Source organism: Pristiophorus japonicus, chromosome 6 (assembly GCF_044704955.1).
Source record: "Pristiophorus japonicus isolate sPriJap1 chromosome 6, sPriJap1.hap1, whole genome shotgun sequence".
In the NCBI taxonomy this organism is placed as follows: Eukaryota; Metazoa; Chordata; class Chondrichthyes; family Pristiophoridae; genus Pristiophorus; species Pristiophorus japonicus.
In genome coordinates, this window is record NC_091982.1 from 191808699 (window position 1) to 191833618 (window position 24920).

Here is a 24920-nt window from a genome sequence, read left to right on the forward strand (position 1 = left end):
GAACGAGGTGGGGGGGAAGGGAACTCATTAAATTCGACAATAAATCCTTATTTATACTTCTACAAATATTATACAAATAAATCCAACCTGAATAAACATTTATAAGCCACGAAAAGATTAAATAAACCATCTTCCTACCTGTGTGAAAGTGCTTCAGCCAGGGAGAATTCTGCAGCCGTTCGTGCCGCTGAGCGGGAGGGGGAGAGAGAGAGAGAGAGAGAGAGAGAGAGAGAGAGAGGGGAGAGAGGGGGGAGAGAGAGAGAGAGAGAGAGAGAGAGAGAGAGAGAGAGAGAGAGAGAGAGAGAGAGAGAGGGAGGGAGGGAGGGAGGGAGAGAGGGAGGGGAGGGAGGGGGAGGGGAGAGAGAGAGAGGGGGAGGGGGAGGGAGGGAGAGAGAGAGGGAGGGAGGGAGAGAGGGGGAGGGAGGGAGAGAGGGGAGGGAGAGAGGGAGGGAGAGAGGGGAGAGAGGGAGGGAGAGAGTGAGGGAGAGAGAGGGGGGGGGCGTCGGGTCGGGGAACAGGAGCGCGGGTCGGGTCAGTCGGGGGGCGGGTCTCGGTCTCGGGTTGGTGCGGGGGGGGGGGGAGCGGGTCTCGGGGCTGGGGGGAGTGGGTGTCGGGTCGCGGGGGGGGGGGAGCGGAGGTCGGATCGGGTCTGGTCGGCGGGGGTGGGGGGGGGGGGAAGAGAGTGAGTGACGGGTCTGGTCAGGCGGGGAGCAGGAGCTGGCCGTGGGAGGAGCCCCAGTGAGGCCATTGGGCCAGGGCTAGGGGCTGCGTGCTTCGGGCCCCTCCCACACAGTTCGGCGCCTGGAGCTACTGCACTTGCGTGCCGACTGTAGCATGCATGTGCAGAGGTCCTGGCACTGTTTTCAGCGCCGGGACCTGGCTCCACCCCCCCACAACTCATGCTGACTGCGCCAAGGGCCAGAGGACCTGTAAGTAGGTGCAGACTACTGAGGATTTTTTTAGGCGCCGTTTTAGGCGCGAAAAACGGGCGCCCAGCTCGGAGGGGCGCCAGTTTTTTTTCTTGTGGAAACTTGGGCCCATTGAGTGGGCTTAAGACAACACACGGCAAAACAAGAGGGACTAATAATACCGATCCTTGAGGACTCCAATGTATACTTCTCTCCAATCAGAAAAACATCCATTCAGCACTACTCTCTGCCTCCTATCCCTTAGGCAATTACGTAACCAAGTCACCACCGTCCTTTCAACCCCATGTGGTTTTATTTTCCGAATATGTCTGTTATGTGGTACTTTATCAAATGCCTTTTGAAAGTCCATATATACACAACTGTTACACTCCCTTCATCAACCCTCTCTAATACTTCAGAAAATAACTCACAGGTTAGTCAGACGTGATTTACCTTTAACAAATCCATTCTGGCTGTCCCTTGTTAATCCATGCTTCTCCAAGTAAATATTTTAATTCACTTCTTAAAGAACTCTGTTTAGTTTAGTATTTTGGAGAGCATAATTTTTATTCTTTTATCTACTAAACAAAAAAATAGAATGGTAACGCTGAAAAATCAGCCAAGCAATGGACTGACATTATTCCCAGATTGTATGCAGACAGGTTACATTTTTGAAACATGACCCAAGGTCTCCTCACATCATGCGCAATCCTTGAAGAGCCCAGGTGTGACAATTGAAACTTGTTTCACTCAAATAAATGTGTCTTTATTGTACATATTTACGTGGTGTTGATAAAACATTAGCATGCTTTTTCTTAATTTTACGAAAAAAGAAAATAGTGCTGTTCATTGTTGGGAATAGTTTACACCTTATTTATGTAGTGTTCCATTCCAATTAAGTGTTGTGTTGAAGATCACGAGGCATGCTTTGAAGGTTAAATTTAAAACAAAATGTTTTTCATTTGGATAAGGAACTGGAAACTGGAACAGATAAACCACACTATGAGATTGGAAGTTTGTTTGAACTCTAGTTTTCAGAAGATGAAATGGAATAGAGCTTGTACTGAACTAAAAACAGTAGTGTGTTGAAGATAAAGTTGGCATTACATGTTGCTGAATAACAATTTACTTCTTTGTTAACTAGAGCTAACCATCAGCAAGAGAGCTGGGAGTGTCCAGACCCAACCTATAAGAACCAATGTTTGAGACTGAGAAAAGGACAAACAATTGTTGCCATTGAGAGACTCACATCTACAAGGTTGATTAAGTGCAAAAAGAATTCTAGCGCATCCTGTTGCCGATTAGATGAAAATTCTGGATGTCCTTTTCCAACCAAGGCTTTAAACATTCTGGGCACTATTCCTTGTTGCTGAGGCTGTAATTAACAAAACAGAGTCAGAAACTTGTTATTGTGTTAAATCTTAGCAGTAAATGGAGTGAAGGTACAAATCAGCAATGATCTAACTGAATGGTGGAACAGGTCACGTGGCTGAATCCTTACTCCTGTTCCAATGTTCCTGTGAAATGTTAATACAGGTACTCCATTGCAGTAGATGGTGACTCAAGCACCTGAACTGCCCCGCCCAATGGTCAATCATTGTCTAGCTGAACAGCAGTAATTTGCTTTTTAAGAATGGGCTTTAAAATTTACCTACATATAGGTAATGCACAAAAATTATGCAAACATTATCTTTGATTTATTTTCCCTCAATGCCTAGGTCTCATCATGTTATTTTGTATCTGTCTTCACAGTAGAAGATGCAAAAAACATACCTAACATGGTGGGGAACCAAGGGTCTAATGAGGGCGTGGAACTTAATGTAATTAATATATAGTGTTAAGTCCTGACTCTAATGTACTGACTCACACGAGACACATGCTGAAGTCAAGGTCACTCAGGACCTGCATCTTTAATTCACAGCTCTCCAGTGCTGCACTTGCCTGAGACCTCCCTTTATATACCTCAGTGGGACGGGTATGGAGTGTCTCCTGCAAGTGCACCCCTGGTGGTAAGGTATGCTTATTGTTACAGGTCATATCCAGTTCCAGTCATATATAGCATGGTAAGATACAGTTATATACAGTAATGTGAGATACATGACATCACCCTCCCCCAAGGTCTTATTGCCTTTATAGATTCAGTCTCTCAGGTGGTCTGCGCTCTCGCGTGGAGCGTCTTTGTTGTGGTTCAATTGTTTGCCTTGGTGCCCGTGTTTCGTTCGGTGTGATTGCTGGTATCTTGCCTGGGCTGTCTGTTGAGACTGCCCTTTCCTCAGGTTGTTCCACCTGTCTATCTACCAGGTGTGGTGTGAGTTCCACATTGTAGTCTGCCTCTGGTTCTTCAGTGTTACAGTGAATCTACTTTTTACTTAGTCTACATGCCTCCGGCAGGTTTGGCCATTATCCATTTGTACAACCAGTAGCATGTTTCCCTCTTTGTCTGTTACTGTCCCTGCAAGCCATTTGGGACCCCGGCCATAGTTTGGCACAAACACTTTGTCCCCTATCTCATTCCACCTCCCCCTCGAATTTCGGTCATGGTACTCAGTTAGCTTTTGACGCTTAACCTCAACAATTTCATGCATGTCTAGGAGGATTAACGAGAGCCTGGTCTTTAAGGTTTGTTTCATCAATAGTTGCGCGGGGGGAACCCCAGTCAACGAATGCAGACGAGATCTGTATGCCAGCAGCAGTCGCGACAGGCGGCTCTGCAGCGTGGGACCTTGGATTCTGAGCATGCCTTATTTAATGATCTGCAATGCTCGCTCCGCCTGGCCATTAGAGGCCGGCTTGAAAGGTGCCTTCTTAACATGATTTATACCGTGGTCAACGATAAAATCGTGAAATTTTGCACTGGTGAAGCACGGACCATTATCACTGACCAATATGTCAGGAATGCCGTGCGTTGCAAACATGGTTCTAAGGCTCTCCACAGTTGTGGAGGTGGTGCTCAAGTTTTAAATGGTGCACTCGATCCATTTTGAAAATGCATCAACGACTACAAGGAACATTTTGCCCATGAATGGGCCCGCATAGTCTACAGGTGCCCGCGACCACGGTTTGGTGGGCCAGGGCCATGGACTTAGAGGGGCCTCCCTGGGGGCATTACTGAGTTGGGCACAAATGGTGCACCGACGGACGCAGAGCTCCAAGTCCGCGTCAATGCCAGGCCACCAGACATGAGATCTGGCTATGGACTTCATAAGGACGATCCCTGGGTGCTCGCGATGGAGCTCCCGGACAAACGCCTCCCTGCCTCGTAAGGGCATAACTACTCGGCTGCCCCACATTAGGCAGTCTGCTTGTAGTGAGAGTTCATGCATGTGCCCATGGAAGGGTTTGACCTCCTCGGGGCAGGCATTGCGAGCCTCTGCCCAGTCACCGGTTAAAACGCATCTTTTAACTAGAGATAACGTGGGGTCGCTGGTCGTCCAGACTCTGATTTGGCGAGCCATCATGGGCGAACCTGTGGAAAAATTTCTCCTCATCTCGGTCCTAAATTTCCTACCCCGTATCTTGAGACTGTGACCCCTTGTTCTAGACTTCCCAGCCAGGGGAAAAAAACCTCCCCGCATCCAGTCTATCCAACCCAGTCAGAATTTTATACGTTTCAATGAGATCCCCTCTCGTTCTTCTAAACTCGAATGAATACAGGCCTAGTCGACCCAATCTCTCCTCGTACGATAGTCCTACCATCCCAGGAATCAGTCTGGTGAACCTTCGCTGCACTCCCTCTATGGCAAGTATATCCTCTCTTAGATAAGGAAACCAAAACTGCACAGAATACTCCAGGTGCGATCTCACCAAGGCCCTGTATAACTGTAGTAAGACATCCTTGCTCCTGTATGCAAATCCTCTCACAATGAAGGCCAACATACCATTTGCCTTCCTAACTGCTTGCTGCACCTGCATGTTTGCTTTCAATGACTGGTGTACAAGGACACCCAGGTCTCTTCCCAAGCCATCACTATTTAAATAATACTTTGTCCTTATGTTTTTCCGACCAAAGTGGATAACTTCACATTTATCCATGTTATACTGCATCTGCCATGTGTCTGCCCACTTACTCAATCTATCTAAATTGCTTTGCAGCGTCTTTGCATCCTCCTCACAACTCACAATCCCACCTAGTTTTGTGTCGTCAGCAAACTTGGAAATATTACATTTGGTTCCTAATTTGTTCCTAACACAGATGAGGCTGCACACAGGGAGATTAAAGTAACAGTGACCTCAGTCTTTAATAAGACACTCCAGAGTGAGAAACAGGCCTTAGGGGCCAGCTTATATACAGTGCTCCCAAGGGATGCTGGGATCCCTTGGGACTTCAGGGGATGAGCTCCCTGGTGGCAGAACAAGGGAGTGCATGCGTTACACATACACAACATCACTTCACCCCCGCCCCAAAGTCAAAGTCAAAACTATTTACAAGGTGAGGCGGTCGGGAGCCTTTCTTTCCCTGGTGGACCGCCTCGGTACAAATGTCTGTTCTGGTGTGTTGGTTGTGCCCTCGCTGGGCTGGAGTGTTGTTGGCCCTGCAGGGTTGCTAGGTGAGCCTGGCCTTGCTGAACTGTTGGGCGTGATGGGTTCGATTTCCTGGTCCGGCGTGGTGCCGTTGATCCTTTGGGTGTGTGTTGTGGGCTTGAGAAAGGGCGTATCTGATGTGGGTTGTTCAGGGCAGTCTGTGAACCGCAGCCTCGTTTGGTCCAGGTGCTTTCTGCAAATTTATCCATTGTATAGTTTGACTACAAACACCCTATTCCCTTCTTTAGCTATCACCGTGCCCGTGATCCACTTGGGACCATGTCCATAGTTTAGCACATACACAGGGTCATTCAGATCAATTTCCCATGACACAGTGGCGCGACCATCGTTTACATTTTGTTGCTGCCGCCTGCTCTCTACCCGATCATGCAGATTGGGGTGAACCAGCGAGAGTCTGGTTTTAAGTGTCCTTTTCATGAGAATCTCATCCGGGGGCACCCCTGTGAGTGAGTGGGGTCTCGTGCGGTAGCTGAGCAGTACTCAGGACAGGCGGGTTTGGAGTGAGCCTTCTGTGACTCGTTTAAGGCTCTGTTTGATGATTTGTACTGCCCGCTCTGCCTGCCCATTGGAGGCTGGTTTAAACGGGGCCGAGGTGACATGTTTGATCCCATTGCGGGTCATGAATTCTTTAAATTCAGCACTGGTGAAACATGGCCCGTTGTCACTGACCAGTATGTCAGGCAGGCCGTGGGTTGCAAACATGGCCCTCAGGCTTTCAATAGTGGCGGTGGCGGTGCTTCCCGACATTATTTCACATTCAATCATTTTGAAAAAGCATCCACCACCACCAGAAACATTTTACCCGAGAAACGGGCCCACATAGTCGACATCGATCCTCGACCATGGACTGGAGGGCCAGGACCACAAACTTAGTGGTGCCTCTCTGGCACGTTACTCAACTGAGCACACACGCGGCATTACCGTACACAGGACTCTAAGTCAGAGTCGATACCAGGCCACCACACGTGGGATCTGGCTATCGCTTTCATCATTACTATACCCGGGTGAGTGCTGTGGAGATCCGAGATGAACGCCTCCCTGCCTTTTTTTTGGCAGCACTACACGGTTACCCCACAACAGGCAGTCTGCCTGAATGGACAGTTCGTCCTTTCGCCGCTGGAACGGTTTGATTGGCTCTTGCATTTCAACGGGATGCTGGCCCAGCTCCCATGCAGTAAACAGTTTTTTAACTAGGAACAGCAGAGGATCTTGGCTGGTCCAAGTCCTAATCTGGTGGGCTGTGACAGGTGATTTATCATTTTCAAACGCTTCCATGACCATCAACAAGTCTGCGGGCTGCGCCATTTCCGCCCCCGTGGTGGGCAATGGTAGCCGACTGAGAGCATCACACAGTTCTTGGTGCCTGGCCTGTAGCGGATGGTATAGTTACATGCTGATAGCATGAGTGCCCACCTTTGTATGCGGGCTGAGGCATTAGTACTTATCCCCTTGTTTTCAGCGAACAGGGATGTGAGGGGCTTGTGATCGGTTTCCAGCTCAAATTTGAGGCCAAACAGGTACTGATACATTTTCTTTACCCTGAACACATACGCTAATGCCTTTTTCTCAATCATGCTGTCGGCCCTCTCGGCCTTAGACAAGCTCCTGGAAGCATAGGCGACAGGTTGCAACTTCCCCGCAACATTAGCTTGTTGTAATACACACCCGACTCCGTACGACGATGCGTCACATGCTAGCACAAGTCTTTTACACAGGTTATACAATACAAGCAGCTTGTTGGAGCGTAAAATGTTTCTGGCTTTCTCAAAAGCAATTACTTGTTTTTTTTCCCCATACCCAGTTCTCACCTTTACGCAATAACACATGTAGGGGCTCTAAGAGGGTGCTTAACCTCAGTAGGAAATTACCAAAATAGTTGAGGAGTCCCAGGAATGACCGCAGTTCTGTGACGTTCTGTGGCCTGAGCGCATTCCTGATAGCCTCTGTCTTGGCGTCTGTGGGCAGAATGCCATCCGCCGCGACCTTTCTCCCCAAAAACTCAATTTCTGTTGCCATGAAGACGCATTGTGACCTCTTCAGCCACAGCCCTATGCGATCCAGTCGCTGGAAGACCTCCTCCAGGTTTTGTAGGTGCTCGGTGGTGACCCGACCCATGACCAATGTCATCCTGAAAGACCACCGTGAATGGTACCAACTTGAGTAGGCTCTCCATGTTTCTCTGGAAGATCGCTGCAGTCGACCGAATTCCAAACGGGCATCTGTTGTAGATGAACAGTCCCTTGTGCGTGTTGATGCAGGAGAGGTCCTTCGAAGACTCCTCCGGCTCCTGCATCATGTAGGCCGAAGTCAGGTCGAGCTTGGTGAACGTCTTGCCTCCTGCCAGCGTCGCAAATAGGTCGTCTGCCTTAGGTAGCGGGTATTGGTCCTGTAGCGAGAAACGATTAATAGTTACTTGAAAATCGCCACAAATCCTGACCGTGCCATCACTTTTGAGTACTGGAACAATCCGGCTGGCCCACTCGCTGAATTCCACTGGGGAGATGATGCCCTCGCATTGCAGCCTGTCCAGCTCGATTTCCACTCTCTCCCTCATCATGTGAGGTACCGCTCGCGCCTTGTGGTGAATGGGTCATGCCTCTGGGACCAAGTGGGTCCGCACCTTTGCCCCGAAAAAGTTTCCAATGCCTGGCTCAAAAAGGGAAGGAAATTTGTTAAGAACCTGGGTACATGAGGCCTCATCGACATGTGATAGCGCTCGGATGTCATCCCAGTTCCAACGGATTTTGCCCAGCCTGCTCCTTCCAAGCAGTGTGGGGCCATCGCCTGGGATGATCCAGAGTGGCAGTTCATGCATTGTGCCCTCGTAGGTGACCTTAACCATGGCACTGCCCAGGACAGTGATAAGCTCTTTGGTGTACGTTCTCAGTTTCATGTGGATGGGGCTCAGGGCTGGTCTGAATGCCTTGTTGCACCATAGTCTCTCAAATATCTTTTTACTCGTGATGGATTGGCTAGCACCAGTGTCCACATCCATGGCTACGGGTAAGCCATTCAATTTTACGTTTAGCATTATAGGTGGACATTTCGTCGGAAATGTGTGCACCCCATGTACTTCAGCATCTGCCTCCTCTCTGAGGCTCGAAAATGCTTTGATCCACCATGGACCAATCTTCCTCTGACACGTGGTGGTTAGCAGGTTTTGCAGAGCTTGCAGCTCGTCTGCAAGCTCGTTGGAGGTGCCCCATTGTTTCACAGGTCTTGCAAACATACCCTTTGAAGCGGCATGAATAGGGTGAATGGAAGCCTTGCATTCATCCTTTGTTGCGGACTCAGTCATTTGGGTCACCCGAGGCCTGCTGGCAGTTGCAGACTCGTGGCTTCTGCCCTGTACATTTCTGCTCGCAAACACAGTTCCAGTTAATTTATGAACATTGCTTGCACTTGTGTGCTGAGAGATTTGTTTGGTGTTATCACTGGTGGACAGAAACGCCTGTGCTATCGCAATGGCCTTACTGAGGGTTGGTGTCTCTGCAGTCAAAAGTTTTCGTAGGATGGTCTCGTGGCCAATGCCCAGTACAAAAGAGTCTCTGAGCATTTGCTCCAGGTAGCCATCAAACTCACATTGTCCTGCAAGTCGCCTTAGCTCAGCGACGTAGCTCACCACTTCCTGACCTTCAGATTGCTGGCACGTGTAGAACCGATACCTCGCCATCAGCACGCTCTCCCTCGGGTTAAGATGCTCCCGAACCAGTGTACACAGCTCCTCATAGGATTTATTTGTGGGTTTCACTGGAGCCAGAAAATTCTTCATGAGGTTGTAGGTCGGTGCCCCACAGACTGTAAGGAGGACCGCTCTCCTTTTTGCAGCGCTTCCTTCTCTGTCCAGCTCGTTGGCTACAAAGTACTGGTCTAGCCATTCGACATAGGCTTCCCAGTCCTTACCTTCTGAGATCTTCCCCAGGATGCCCATAGTTTGCTGCATCTTTGCGTTGGATTCGTATTCTCGTCACCAGTTATTGTGTTCCTAACACAGTTGAGGCTGCACACAGGGAGGTTAAAGTAACAGTGACCTCAGTTTTAAATAAGATACTCCAGAGTGAGGAACAGGCCTTAGGGGCCGACTTATATACAGTGCTCCCAAGGGATGCTGGGATCCCCTGGGACTTCAGGGGATGAGCTCCCTGGTGGCAGAACATGTGAGTGCATGCTTTATAGATACACAACAGTTCCGTCATTGAATAGCTGAGGCCCCAGCACTGATCCCTGTGGTACCCCATTAGTCACTGCCCGCCACCCCGAAAAAGACCCGTTTATTCCTATTCTCTGTTTCCTGTCAGTTAACCAATTTTCAATCCATGCCAATACATTACCCCCAATCCTATGTGCTTTAATTTTGCACACTAACCTCTCATGTGGGACTTTATCAAAGGCCTTCTGAATATCCAAATACACTACATCCATTGGTTCTCCCTTATCCATTCTATCAGTTACATCCTCAAAAAACTCCAGGAGGTTTGTCAAACGTGATTTTCCTTTCATAAATCCATGTTGACTTTGTTTAATCCCGTTGATATTATCCAAGTGTGCCGTTATCACATCCTTTATAATAGACTCTAGCATTTTCCCTACCACTGATGTAGGCTAACCAGTCTGTAGTTCCCCGTTTTCTTTCTCCCTCCTTTTTTAAATAGTGGAGTTACATTTGCCACCCTCCACTCTGCAGGAACTGTTCCATAATCTATAGAATTTTGGAAGATGATAAATAATGCATCTACTATTTCCATGGTTATCTCTTTTAGTACTCTGGGATGAAGATCATCAGACCCTGGGGATTTATCGGCCTTCAGTCCCATTAGTTTCTCCAGCACAATTTTCTTAGTAATAATCATTTCCTTTAATTCCTGTTGCTCACTCGACCCTTGGTTGCCTAGCATTTCAGGGACGTTATTTGTGTCCTCTTCCGTAAAGACAGAACCAAAGTATTTATTAAATTTTTTTGCCATTTCCTTGTACCCCATTACAAATTCTCTTACAAGATCGCCCACAAGTTGCATACAAAAATCTTTAAAATAAATTCCAGAAGACCTCATTAACTCTCGGGCATGGGATACCACTTTTATCTGGAGTACTGAAAGTATAACTGCTTGTGTCGGGCTCAGCATGCCGTGATATGCCTAAAGCTGAGTCAATGTCACACAATGGCCATACAACACTCTACTATTAGGATTGCCACCATGGGATATAACAGGGTGTGAAACCAGTTACTGTTCTTTGCACATTCTCCGTGACATACCTCGGTATCAAGCTAGCACACAGGCAACCAAATACCTTGTATTCTTCTTTCACCACCTGTTCAATAACCTCAGATTTCACTGGAGGTTTGGAGTATTGACCGGAGAGAAGTCCATGTCCCAGCTTGGTCCTGTACAAAACCCAGAGTGTTCAATTTAATTATCTACAAGTCATACATGTTTTCTCATCTTGCTTTATAGTGTTATTTTCAAATGCTGTTTCCAATTCAAAATGATCTTACATAATTTCTATTCCATGTGAATACAGTCTTGTTCCAATATTCTGAGGCAGCTCACTAATGCAGCACATCAACAGGCTGCATCACCCACTAGTAGGGTGCAAGGTCACAATTATGATTCACAATTCTGGGGAGGTGCTAAGCTGAGGTGAGAGTGGAAGAAAAAAAAGTGGAACAAATTTTGGAGTGGTATTGGTGAAAGTATGGAGTAGGTCAGGGGGCCAAACTTGGCCTCTGCCCAAAATGGGGCACACCTACCGATTAACTCCACTTTTTAAAAAAGGAGGGAGAGAACACAGGGAATTATAGACCGGTCAGCCTGACCTCAGTAGTGGGTAAAATGATGGAATCAATTATTAAGGATGTCATAGCAGCGCATTTGGAAAGAGGCAACATGATAGGTCCAAGTCAGCATGGATTTGTGAAAGGGAAATCATGCTTGACAAATCTTCTGGAATTTTTTGAGGATGTTTCCAGTAGAGTGGATAAGGGAGAACCAGTTGATGTGGTATATTTGGACTTTCAGAAGGCGTTCGACAAGGTCCCACACAAGAGATTAATGTGCAAAGTTAAAGCACATGGGATTGGGGGTAGTGTGCTGACATGCATTGAGAACTGGTTGGCAGACAGGAAGCAAAGAGTAGGAGTAATTGGGTACTTTCCAGAATGGCAGGCAGTGACTAGTGGGGCCCCAGCTGTTTACATTGTTCATTAGCCGGGAAATTGTGTTGGGGAAATTGATGGGATTGAAGGCCGATAAATCCCCAGGGCCTGATGGACTGCATTCCAAAGTACTTAAGGAGGTGGCCTTGGAAATAGTGGATGCGATGACAGTCATTTTCCAACATTCCATTGACTCTGGATCAGTTCCTATGGAGTGGAGGGTAGCCAATGTAACCCCACTTTTTAACAAAGGAGGGAGAGAGAAAACAGGGAATTATAGACCGGTCAGCCTGACATCGGTAGTGGGTAAAATGATGGAATCAATTATTAAGGATGTCATAGCAGTGCATTTGGAAAGAGGTGACATGATAGGTCCAAGTCAGCATGGATTTGTGAAAGGGAAATCATGCTTGACAAATAATCTGGAATTTTTTGAGGATGTTTCCAGTAGAGTGGATAAGGGAGAACCAGTTGATGTGGTATATTTGGACTTTCAGAAGGCGTTCGACAAGGTCCCACACAAGAGATTAATGTGCAAAGTTAAAGCACATGGGATTGGGGGTAGTGTGCTGACATGTATTGAGAACTGGTTGGCAGACAGGAAGCAAAGAGTAGGAGTAATTGGGTACTTTCCAGAATGGCAGGCAGTGACTAGTGGGGTACCGCAAGGTTCTGTGCTGGGGCCCCAGCTGTTTACACTGTACATTAATGATTTAGATGAGGGGATTAAATGTAGTATCTCCAAATTTGCGGATGACACTAAGTTGGGTGGCAGTGTGAGCTGCGAGGAGGATGCTGTGAGGCTGCAAAGCGACTTGGATAGGTTAGGTGCGTGGGAAAATGCATGGCAGATGAAGTATAATGTGGATAAATGTGAGGTTATCCACTTTGGTGGTAAAAACAGAGAGACAGACTATTATCTGAATGGTGACAGATTAGGAAAAGGGGAGGTGCAAAGAGACCTGGGTGTCGTGGTACATCAGTCATTGAAGGTTGGCATGCAGGTGCAGCAGGCGGTTAAGAAAGCAAATGGCATGTTGGCCTTCATAGCAAGGGGATTTGAGTACAGGGGCAGGGAGGTGTTGCTACAGTTGTACAGGGCATTGGTGAGGCCACACCTGGAGTATTGTGTACAGTTTTGGTCTCCTAACCTGAGGAAGGACATTCTTGCTATTGAGGGAGTGCAGCAAAGGTTCACCAGACTGATTCCCGGGATGGCGGGACTGACCTATCAAGAAAGACTGGATCAACTGGGCTTGTATTCACTGGAGTTCAGAAGAATGAGAGGGGACCTCATAGAAACATTTAAAATTCTGACGGGGTTAGACAGGTTAGATGCAGGAAGAATGTTCCCAATGTTGGGGAAGTCCAGAACCAGAGGTCACAGTCTAAGGATAAGGGGTAAGCCATTTAGGACCGAGATGCGGAGGAACTTCTTCACCCAGAGAGTGGTGAACCTGTGAAATTCTCTACCACAGAAAGTTGTTGAGGCCAATTCACTAAATATATTCAAAAAGGAGTTAGATGAGGTCCTTACTACTAGGGGGATCAAGGGGTATGGCGAGAAAGCAGGAATGGGGTACTGAAGTTGAATGTTCAGCCATGAACTCATTGAATGGCGGTGCAGGCTAGAGGGGCCGAATGGCCTACTCCTGCACCTATTTTCTATGTTTCTATGTTTCTATTAATGATTTAGATGAGGGGATTAAATGTAATATCTACAAATTTGCGGATGACACTAAGTTGGGTGGCAGTGTGAGCTATGAGGCTGCAGAGTGCCTTGGATAAGTTAGGTGAGTGGGCAAATGCATGGCAGATGAAGTATAATGTGGATAAATGTGAGGTTATCCACTTTGGTGGTAAAAACAGAGAGACAGACTATTATCTGAATGGTGACAGATTAGGAAAAGAGGTGGTGCAGCGAGACCTGGGTGCCATGGTGCATTAGTCATTGAAGGTTGGCATGCAGGTACAGCAGGCGGTTAAGAAAGCAAATGGCATGTTGGCCTTCATAGCGAGGGGATTTGAGTACAGGGGCAAGGAGGTGTTACCACAGTTGTACAGGGCCTTGGTGAGGCCACACCTGGAGTATTGTGTGCAGTTTTGGTCTCCTAACTTGAGGAAGGACATTCTTGCTATTGAGGGAGTGCAGCGAAGGTTCACCAGACTGATTCCCGGGATGACGGGACTGACATATCAAGAAAGACTGGATCAACTGGGCTTGTATTCACTGGAGTTCAGAAGAATGAGAGGGGATCTCATAGAAACGTTTAACATTTTGACGGGTTAGATGCAAGAAGAATGTTCCCAATGTTGGGGAAGTCCAGAACCAGGGGTCACAGTCTAAGGATAAGGGTTGGAGTGGCCGTCACCAGCGGGCGGAGTGGGGGCAGGTTGGAATGGCCGTCACTCCAAGTCATCAGCTCTGATGATGTTGGCGCGTCGCTGATGATGTCAGTGCAACGTGGACATGTCGCGTCGCGCTGATGCGTCACAACGTCCCTCCCCTTCAGTTAAAGGGGACGGCTGCTGCGAACTCTGCAGCCACTTTAGTGGCAAACACTGGGCCACCAGGGAGGGTTTTGGCCAAGCCAGCGGCATGGCACCCAAGAGGGGGTGCCAGGCTGCCAACGCCGAACCCGTGGGCATAATTATTGGCCCGACCTGGCAGTCGGCCAACAAGAAAAAATAAAATGGAGTCGCCAGTAGCGCGACCTCTCCTTTAAGAGCGGATGCACCGCCCAGCCACAGACAGCTCCCCACTGGGGAAAGCGGTCAATGGCACCGACCTGCGGCGCCGCTGCTCCCGCCGGGTAATTCCACACGGGGCAATTTCCCGTGGGGGTCGGAAAGCGGGTCGGCGCTGGTCAGTAAGGGCTCGGCGCGTGCCTGATGCGGCAAGAAAGCGGCCTGGCGGTCCCGTACAGCGCTCCACAAATAAAGGAAGGCAATTTACAAAATGGCGGCCCTTCCACGCCAACCGAGCAGAGAGTCCTTATAATAAATAGTCCATGGCACATCAGGGTAACAAGAGACTGAAGATGTGGGACAATATGGGCAAATATCAAAGCCACTCTGACTGGAGGAGGTGCCATTTGGTGATGCAAGCTGGTGTATATCGGCTCGGAGAGATGCTCCATCTAGTGGCTTGATCATGAATAGACAAAATGAAACGAGTAAATTTCAGTACCAGCAAGGTCTGGGACCAAAATGTGAAATCTTGTCAATAGGAAGCAATCACATTACTTTGGGCACTACTAAGCTTCACATAAAATGTTTAGAATTTATTTCTCATATTTTCAAAGTTGAAGAAAAGGGAAGTTTTGAACAGTGAAAAAAATACTGAAGTGCATTTTATGGCAAATTTCAATTGAGCACAGCTGCACTAACCATCAGTAATAAAATATTATCTTGATGCCTATATCATCATGAGAGAGCTAACAAAGAAATAATTATGAAATTTTCCCCAATCATGATCAAAAGAATTATACCCATGTTGAAAAGTGAAGTCAGAGGTTACCTTCAACAATCTATTCTGCTTTCTTACTGTGCAATATTTGCAAAACTATACTTTGTACAAAACATCCATGATGAGTTGGCACCTTAATGCAACTTTTTTTTTTTACAATTCTCATTTTTTTTAAACTGCATAAAATTATGTTCACACTCTTCAGAAGCCAAATATTACATTATTACTTTAGTGACAAACCAGATGGCTAAAAGGCAATTCCTTAGGGCATTCTGCTAGTGTTCTTCTGTAACTCCTGCTGAAACACAAGCCCAAGCATCCAAAGAGTTTGTGTTTCCTGCTTGTCTTGCAAGGGGCGGAGCCTTCATTTGCCCCTTACAAGGCATACGATGAGGAGGGGGCAGAGGCAGGGGTGGGGATTCCCTATGCCGGGAGTTCCCGCTCCTCAGACTCAGTTGGACCTGGCATATCAGTGGAAGCCGGTACACCAAGTAAGATGAGGCACTCAGCCTCCACAAGGGAGGATGTGGGGCCCCGCTGGTGGACTCCTCAGCAAAGCGGCCTGAACCCGAGAAAATATTTTTTTTTTGGTCCATGGTCAGAGACCTGAGCAATCCCATCCCATCCCCAGGTAGGCGGGCACCAGAAATATGCCCAAAGCAGCAATTTGTGCCTGCCTGTCCCATGGAAATGAGGTGCCTTCCCACTGACCCCACAAACTCTATCACCGGAAGGCAGTGCCGGGTATGATCCAAATGTAACCACCAGGTTTGCAACCTGTGAATTTTCATCCCCAATGACAGTTTTTTCACCCTCTTACCTGCTGGTCAATTCTCATACTGGGACTGAGTCATCTTAATAATTCAATGACCTAATCTCTAGACTATCCTCGTTCACAAAACAATAAATCATCACTTTCCCTCATACATATTCAATATTATAAATTCACAGGTAGCCATTCCTCAAAATTTCTCGCCAAAGACACTATAAGAATCAGATATCCAAATATGGGTGACTCAAGTTACTCTATCATACTCTATACTCAAAATAATTTTACTGCAGGCTATATGTATCAGTAGTCTACATTTAAAATATTTTTAAATTTTTGAAGTTCACAATGCAAAGCGAACTGGCTATCAATCAGCAAAATCTTTGTAAAAGGTGGAAATTTTATACACAATTATTTGAAAACATTTCTATTGATCTATGAGCAACACTAAAACAAAAGTTAGGTCACAGCTAGAGTACTGCGTGCAGTTCTGGTCACAACATTACAGGAAAGATGTGATTGCACTAGAGAGGGTACAGAGGAGATTTATGAGGATGTTGCCAGGAGTGGAGAATTTTAGCTATGAGGAAAAATTGGATAGGCTGGGGTTATTTTCTTTGGAACAAAGGAGGCTAAGGGGAGACCTTATCGAGGTGTATAAAATTATGAGAGGTCGAGATAGAGTGGACAGGAAGGACTTATTTCCCTTAGCAGAGGGGTCAATAACCATAGATTTAAAGTAATTGGTAGGAGATTTAGCAGGGATTTCAGGAGAATTTCTTTCACCCAGAGGGCGGTGGAGGTCTGGAACTCACCGCCTGAAAGGATGGTAGAGGCAGAAACCCTCTTGGCATTTAAAAAGTACCTGAAGTGCCGTAACTTACAAGACTATGGACCAAGAGCTAGAAAGTGGGATTAGGCTCGATAGCTTTTTGTTGGCCGGTACAGACACAATGGGCCGAATGGCCTCCTTCTGTGCTGTAAATTTCTATGATTCTATGATGAGCTTATGAATTTTTTATGTGAGCAATGTTGCACCCACGAAACACAATCAATTACAAAGATGCAAAGCCTTGTTTTGAATAAATTATTGATATTGTTAACCAATACATTTGGGTACAGTTACTTACATCTGTGTTTCAAAATCTTGAGTTGGATCCAGAGGGGAGTAATCAAATATTCTTTGGAGGTTTCCTACGTATCTGTAAAATAAATGCACAGTATTTATACCTCAAACTGTAATGGCCTGGATTTTGCGTAGATAATAACGGGGGGGCTAACAGCGATCACTGTTAAAATGGAGAAAACATGACAGCAACTTGTGGCATCGGCACATGCGCAGTTAAACGCAGATATCCGGAAGTTGCTGTCAGATACTCTGATCCTCCACAGAGTACACTGCAACAGTCCTCGCCGATGGAATTTGCACTGAAATCATTATAATGGTGTGAACTTGGAGTACTTGGCATTACTTCCGTACCAAAGATGCCAGAAAAAGTTAGGGCTGGTGCAGGAATTTTTAAACGGCAATGTAAATAATTATTACTGCTAAATAACCTCTCTAGCCCTGAAAATGCAATTTTACAAATATGGAGTCTCATTCCTTCAGAAGTTAGAGTTAGAGATTTAAAAGAAAAAATAAATTACAATTTATTTTTACCACTGCCTCTTTTATCTCTCTTTATTAATCCCATCTGTCTTTCCCAATATTTACTCCACTTTCTGTACATGATTTAAATCTCATTTATACTTCCTACTTTACACTTCCTGGTTTAGACTCTGCGTGGCTCTGTGAGGATTCTTCAATCTGATTGGTTGATGAGCTTCGCTGTTTATTGATCTGTTCACACACACATCAGTTGCCGTGTTGAGGGTGCCACGCTGGATCAAATGCCGGATTAGAACAAGTCTCCGCTCAAAAACTCTTATGTCCCAACCTATGCTCGTAATGTAATAAACTCCTAATGGGCCACACGGATGCAATCTGTTATAGGTTTATGAACACGTTACAGTTTTTACGTTAAGGGCAACAAATTATTAAAAGAAATCTGACCGAGGAGAATGGCTAGAAAATGGATCGAAAAATTACATGACAAATAATCTGGTTAAAATATGGCTATAAAAATCTGTCTGTCTAGGACAGCATGGTGGTAAATAGTGTTTCGGTACTGCAAGAGCATGATTGATTATCAAAGATGTTATCTGCCTATTATGGAGGCTCTGAGCTGGCTAAACAAAAGGTATGATTAAAACTACACATATGCTCAGAACCACAAGATGACCACTCATTGAAGGCATGCTTAAAACTGCACGTACACAAGATGACCACTCATTGACCTCGGGCTCAAGGGAGCAATATAAGGCGAGTGACACTTGGAAGAAGGGAACAAACAGGTAGTTGATCATGCGTTGGTACAACCAATCACGTCACTGTTAAGGTCTGTCCATGAGGACACCCATGTGCTAAACCCTGTATAATTAAGGTGCAATTTGAACAGCTCGTTGGAGATTCTCTCTCGGGCAGCTGAGAAGTGAGATGCTCCCCCTTCACGTGTTGGAATTGAAACTTATCCAAGGTATCCGTCTGTTAAATCCGGGCTTGTTAAGAGAGGAGGAGGGCGATTCTCCCCATCAACTGGCGTAGTCGGCAGGATACAGACTCGCTGACCCGAAACGATGTGGCAGCTGTTGGGGTGAAAAAGTTTTAAATACCAGCCACAAGTTAGAGCTGTTACACTGTTTATGGAAAAGGAGGAAATCTGTAGAAAGAATAAATAAATGAGCCACGGAGAGGACGGAGACCAAGGAATAAGGATGGCTTGGGATATGAGTAGGTTCTAACGCGATCAACCGGGGCGTGGTACTAACGAACAAGTATCGGTACAAGAGTAGCCCACTAAGGGAAAGGTAGCCCCTTAGCGATCTTAGAAATGGCCGGCGAATATGACTGGGGAACCAAGGGATCTATAGGGAAAATGCTAGCAGATAAAAACATGAAACTAATTGAGGGAATGAAGAAAAAGGGATGGCAACCAGATGACCCACTGGAGAAGCCGGCAAAGTGGTGGGAGTGCCAGCCAGAAATAAAGGGGACCGGGCTCATATGGTAGTATTAGCCTGCTATCGGGAACAAAATAAAGAGATGGAAAGAAAGGATCAGATAATACAGGAATTAAAAGCCAAAATTAAAAAAAGATGGAAGAGGCGGAAGTAAGCAGTAGGAATGGTACAAAATGTGCAGCAGTAACTGGGCGACCTACAGTGCCATCTACCCCACTGCCTGCACCGGTACAAATATATCCCCCACTGGAACTTTTAAGTGAAGAAATCGAGAATAGTGGGGGACCAGAGTGGGATGAGTTGGCTGATGAGGCTTGCAAATATAATCCAGACTATGACGATTGGGGAAGAGAAGGCGGGCCTCCCCCATACCAGAAGGTATGGGTAGCCCCGATCAAGGTAGAATCTGTACCTGGCACCCCAGCTGTCCCAGCGGTACCGGTTGCCGGAGGCAACCCGGGCGCATCCGCAATACCCGCCGTCGTGCCGCGGATAAAAAACACCTATGTGTCACTGACACCCGGGGGCACATTGAATTTATTACAAATGTTACCCAAGTTAGAGAGGAGACGAAGTATTGAAGAGATTTGGCAGAAAATATGGGAAATAAGAATATGCCACAGCCTTCACAACCGAGATGTGAAAGCATTAGTAAGAGAAAAAATGACTGAAGAAATGTGGCAACAGTTGGCACTTGGTGTGCGATGATAGCCCCCCACCGTTGCGCAGTCGGAGGCAGAATATCAGGCGTTTAAAGCAGATGTAACTCGGGTAGCATAAACTGAGGAATAATCATGGGGGTCGCCCAACACAAGGGGGAATCCACACTTGACTATGCAGAGTGGAAATGGTTGAGCTTCCAAGCGTATTCGGGAATACTGAACCCCACCAGGGATAATCAAGCATTCCTAAAAATAGACAAAGATGGGTTGAGTACTGCACACCAAGATGTATTAAAAACAGGGCTAGTTACAATGCAAAACTATGACGACTTGTCCAAATGGGCGTCTGAGCTGGATGCTACTCAGAAAAGGAAAGTAGCCGCGGTAGAAGCGTACGTGGCCGCAGTGGCAGCAGCTGCAGAAGGAACAAGTAAGGAAGGAAAACGACGTACAGCCCCCTTGACTTGTTTTAATTGTGGAAAAGAAGGCCACTTTAGTAGAGAGTGCCAGCAGAAAAAAGGGGCTCAAGGGAGGGGTGGACAATCAAGGCCGAAGTGCCAGATCTGTGACAGACAAGGCCATACAGCGAGGAAATGCTGGGTTAAGTGGGGAGGGGTGGAAGGACAGGGACCCGGACAGATTAGGAGTCCCAGGAGGAGAACCACCCCTAACCAGGGGAGAAGTGGCATCGCTCCTTAGAGAAGTTCAACGGATTCTGCAGCCATCCCCCACCCTCTGCAAGAGATGCTTTCTAATGAGGACATCAGAAGTATGCTACAGTTGGCAGCCACTCAATAGCGGTTACCGGCCCCTGGTGAAGATGTGGGACCACAAAGAGAGGACCCAAGAATGTTTGTTAGCGCAGTGTTAGGGGGCCAGCAGTGCGAGATGCTGATAGACATGGGAGCGTCAATATCCATAACTAATCTAGACTTGCCCCTTACCACAGAAACGATCAGTATACAAGGAGTGGGAGGAGGGAACAGAAAGGCAACTTTAAGTGAAATTGTACTATTGGAAGTACAGGGGATAATACTACCCACCCAGTTTTGGTGCTGCCCCAATCCCGAAGGCACCATATTAGGAAATGAAACATTAAGGGAAATAGGGGTACTAATAGACCCCAAGCGTAACCGAGTAGTCTGCGGAGACAAGCACGAAATGCAGTGTAAATTTAACCAACCGGGACATCAGCAGCAGAGGGTGGCTGGGATCCGTCCAATAGATCCCGAGTGGGAAACAAAGGGCGCCTGGGGAAGTATATGTCAGTTATACCCTGCCCTATGGGCCTAACACAAACAGGACTGTGGGTTGGTAGGGCCCGAGCCAGTCAAGATCCCAGGCCCAGAACATAAAGCCCACCGGCGATACCCGCTGAAGCCCAATGCTGAAGCAGTTGTCCTTCAGATAGTGAAAGAATTGGAAAGGCAAGGAATGGTGAGACAAACAATAGCTATGACCAACTCACCAGTATGGCCAGTAAAGAAACCAGATGCCTCATATAGGCTCACTATAGATTATATCGCTTTAAATAAAGTTACACCCCGGGAGCACCCAATAGTGGCCAGCCCGACAACGATTTTCAATGGCCTGGGCCCAGAACATAAAATATTCACCGTACTGGATATAGCAAATGGATTTTGAGTCATACCGTTAGACCGAGGAGTCACAAGGGAAGTTCGCCTTCACTAAGAGGAAAGCAGTATACATGGACTAGAGTGCCCCAAGGATTCTATAACAGCCAGAGTATATTCCATCGGACGCTGGCTGGAGTCCTGGAGCTAATAGATGTAGGGGAAGGAAGTACCCTCTTGCAATATGTGGACGACATTCTTATAGCGTCCACTACGGAAAAACAACAGGTGCTGGCATTGACCACGATGCTTGGGGCCCTACAACAGGCAGGGCTGAAAGCTAACCCAAAAAAGGCCCAGATAGGGAAGGGCCAAGTCACGTATCTAGGGTACGTAGTAACACAAGGGAAAAGGCAGATGCCCGAGGATAGGAAGGAGGCCATTAGGACGATGCCAAAGCCAGGGACCGTAAAGGGAGTCAGGCAGGTATTAGGACTGTTTAATTACTATCGGAACTTTATCCCAGGATATGCAGAAATGGCTCAGCCCATACAAGATTTGGTAAAAGGGGGAAAGCTCTCCCAAGAGCCGGTAGACTGGGGCTCCGAACAAGAAGCAGCATTTCAACAGCTGAAACAGGCCCTTATGAGCGCCCCTGCCCTGGGACTACTGGACCGGAATAAGGCCTTCCACATTTATAATCACCACAGCAAAAACCATTATAATGCAGTGGTGACTGAGCAACATGGGGACAGGCAACGACCAGTGGCGTATTACACCACTAAGCAACAACCTGTAACTGCAGGATTATCTAGATGTGTAGCTGCTCTCAACTGCGCAGCCTGGGCAGTCAGAATTAGTGAACCCGTAGTAATGTCAGGACAAATTAACCTACATAAGCAACATACCCTGGTAGAGCTACTAAACACGGTGAGACTGAGAACAGTGTCAGACACAAGGGCGACGTGGGAGGTGGTACTAATATCCCCGAGCGGCACAGTAACGATAGTAAAAGCTAGCGGTAACAACCCTGCAGGATGGATTATTACAGAAGACCAGGATCATGAATGCAACCCGATAGAGGGGGCAGGGCAAAGTAGCTCGATAAAGGAAGAGCCACTTGAGGGAGCAGACATGGACCTTTACATAGACGGGTCCTGTCGGTACATTGAGGGAACGCCCTGAACAGGGTGGTCGGTAGTAGATGAAGGGCAAACACGGGGAGTAGGGCAGTTAGAAGGGAGCCTCTCGACCCAAGTGGCCGAATTAGTCGCCCTAACTGTAGCCCTCAAACAGGCAAAAGGTAAAAGGGTAAATAAATATACAGACAGCCGATATGCGTTTGGGGCGGTTCACGATTATATGGTAGCCTGGAGTCGCCGAGGCTATGACATCGGGGGGAGGACCAATTCGGCATGAGAACATAGTTAAGGAACTGGTAAAGGCTTCCCTCCAGCCCCAGGAACGTGCAATAATAAAGATCAAAGCTCCATAAGAAAATCACTGACAGACATCAGCATGGGAATGCATGGGCGGATGAGGCAGCTAAGTGAGCGGCAGAAGCAGGGGGCCTACGGGCTAAAATAAGCACCTGTGCGCTTGGGCCGGAAGAAGTAAATGTGTTTAAAGTACAGGAGGCAACCCTACAGCAGGAAAAAGATGAATGAAAAAGACAGGGAGCTAAACAAGGCATCTGGAGGAAAGATTGTAATGTGGTAGCCCCAGAGTGCATACGACAAAACCTATTGAGTATATACCACAGGTATGCACATACAGGTAAGACCAGCATGACGAGTTCAATGTCCCGATGCTGATGGTGGAAGGAAATGGGAAGAGATATAGAAAATTATTGTAGGAAGTGTTTAACATGCACAAAGCATAACCCAGGTGCAAAAATAACGGTCAGAATTGGACACCAACCCCGGCCAAAGGGACCATGGGAAAACCTGCAGATAAACTTCACGGGCCCAATCACCAGGGAAAAACGTACTGTTTGGTTATAATAGATCAATTTATAAAATGGGTAGAAGCATTCGCAACTAGAAATTGCTCAGCTGAGACGGTGGCTAAAATATTAGCAGAAGAAATTATACCTAGGTGGGGAATGCCCCTACAGATAGATTCAGATCAGGGTACACACGTCACGGGTAAAATAATGAAACAAGCATGCGCCCTACTAGGAATCAGGCAGAAATTCCATATCTCCTATCATCCGGCTTAGTAGAACGAACGAATACAACCCTGAAGAATGCATTGGCCAAGGTGATCGACGAGACAATAAAGGGATGGGTAGATATGCTGCCCCAGATTTTAATTAAGTTAAGGGCGACCCCAAACCGGAGCACTAGACTCACGACTTGCGAACTAATGACAAGAAGGGCAATGAGATTACCTGAGGTTCCAGTGACAGGGAGTGATGACGTCTGACCCTAGCGGGACCGAGTAAGAAGATTTGTGATGGAATTATGTGAACAATTACACAATCTGAAGGCACACGCCAGGGATCAGCAAGTGATCAAGGAAACTGGCACCAAGGAACAAAAGGTTCAGATACCACAGGTTGGGAGCAAGGTAATGGTAAAAATAAACCCCGAAAAGCCAGGATTCTCACCAAAATTGACAGGCCCTCACCAGGTAATAATGGTAAGCGACACGTGTGTGTGTGAGACGATAGGCAGAACCGGACGGTGGAAACATTAGACACAGTTAAAATGTTATGTGTAACATGAGACCTTAACTGACTGGTGACGACCAGGAAAACTTGTTGTTTTGCAGAATCTTAGTCCTAGTCGGAGGAATACTGGGTAACCCCATCTTATACCACGGCCCAGCAGTAAGTTGCCCAGATGGCTATCAAGGATATATTTCCACTACAAACTCAATCTTTTGCGGAAAATGCATAAGGGGGCGACTTGAAGTGGAATTGACAAGCCTGGATAAGGGACACTCATGGCACAACCAATCATGAACATGCATGAATAACTCAGACCAAGGAAATCCACACAAGTGTGTGTGGGTAAAATGTAACCTCACCAGAGAGGCAGAGATGACTATCCCCATGCCCATTAATTAATCACAATGCAGTCATTGTTCCTTGTGGGAAATGTTCATGTGTAAGATAGAGATCCCAACCACCACAATAGCCCCAACCACAACGACCCCAGAACTCCCAGGATGCCCAAACATGACACAGGGAGCAAGCGGAGTATTAGTAATAAAAAGAACTAAAGACAAAATCCACTTCGGGGTACGCCAAAGGGTAATTACGGTATTGTTAAACCTAATGGATATAACTATCCCACTGTTTTACGGTAAGAAAACTATAAGCTTATATAAAAACCTAACACCAAGAGCCCTTGAGGGGCCTGAATCCAATATTATGAAGTTCAGTGTAAAAAAGCCGAACAAATACGGGAAAGGCAGGAGGAGAAAGAGGGGAATATTAGAACTGGTGGGCGCAGGATACACGGTGGGCGTTGCAACAGTTAATACAATTGATCTTCAAACAATAGAAGAGCAAGTTGTCACCCTCACACAGACCTTAAAAGGACTGCTGGAAAGGGGAGATGATAACGACAAAATGCAGGCCCAGCTAGAGGACGGGGCGGAATGGGAACTGCTACCAGTTGCCCATACATTGCGGGACTATGCAAAAACGATAAATTTGGTAAACCAGGCTGAACAAGCTATGAGTAAAAGAATGGCGGCAGAGATAAGTTATGCAGGATATGGGGCTTGGATGCTCAATGCGGTAGAACATAACCTAGAACAACTCCAGAATG

General features: G+C 46.8%; 1 protein-coding gene across 2 annotated transcripts in view; it reads right to left on the reverse strand.

Moving 5' to 3' along the window:
* Positions 1-24920, reverse strand: part of usp13 (ubiquitin specific peptidase 13) — a 200413-nt gene that overhangs the window by 70859 nt on the left and 104634 nt on the right. For both annotated transcript variants that reach the window (XR_011593650.1, XM_070883495.1), the window contains exons 9-11: positions 16973-17044; positions 10740-10833; positions 2158-2283 (exon numbers count right to left, since the gene is read on the reverse strand). Coding sequence is in view for 1 of the 2 variants with exons in the window: in XM_070883495.1 (XP_070739596.1) it covers positions 2158-2283; positions 10740-10833; positions 16973-17044 (292 nt within the window). In the remaining variant the exon portion in view is untranslated. The remainder of the gene's footprint in view (positions 1-2157; positions 2284-10739; positions 10834-16972; positions 17045-24920) is intronic.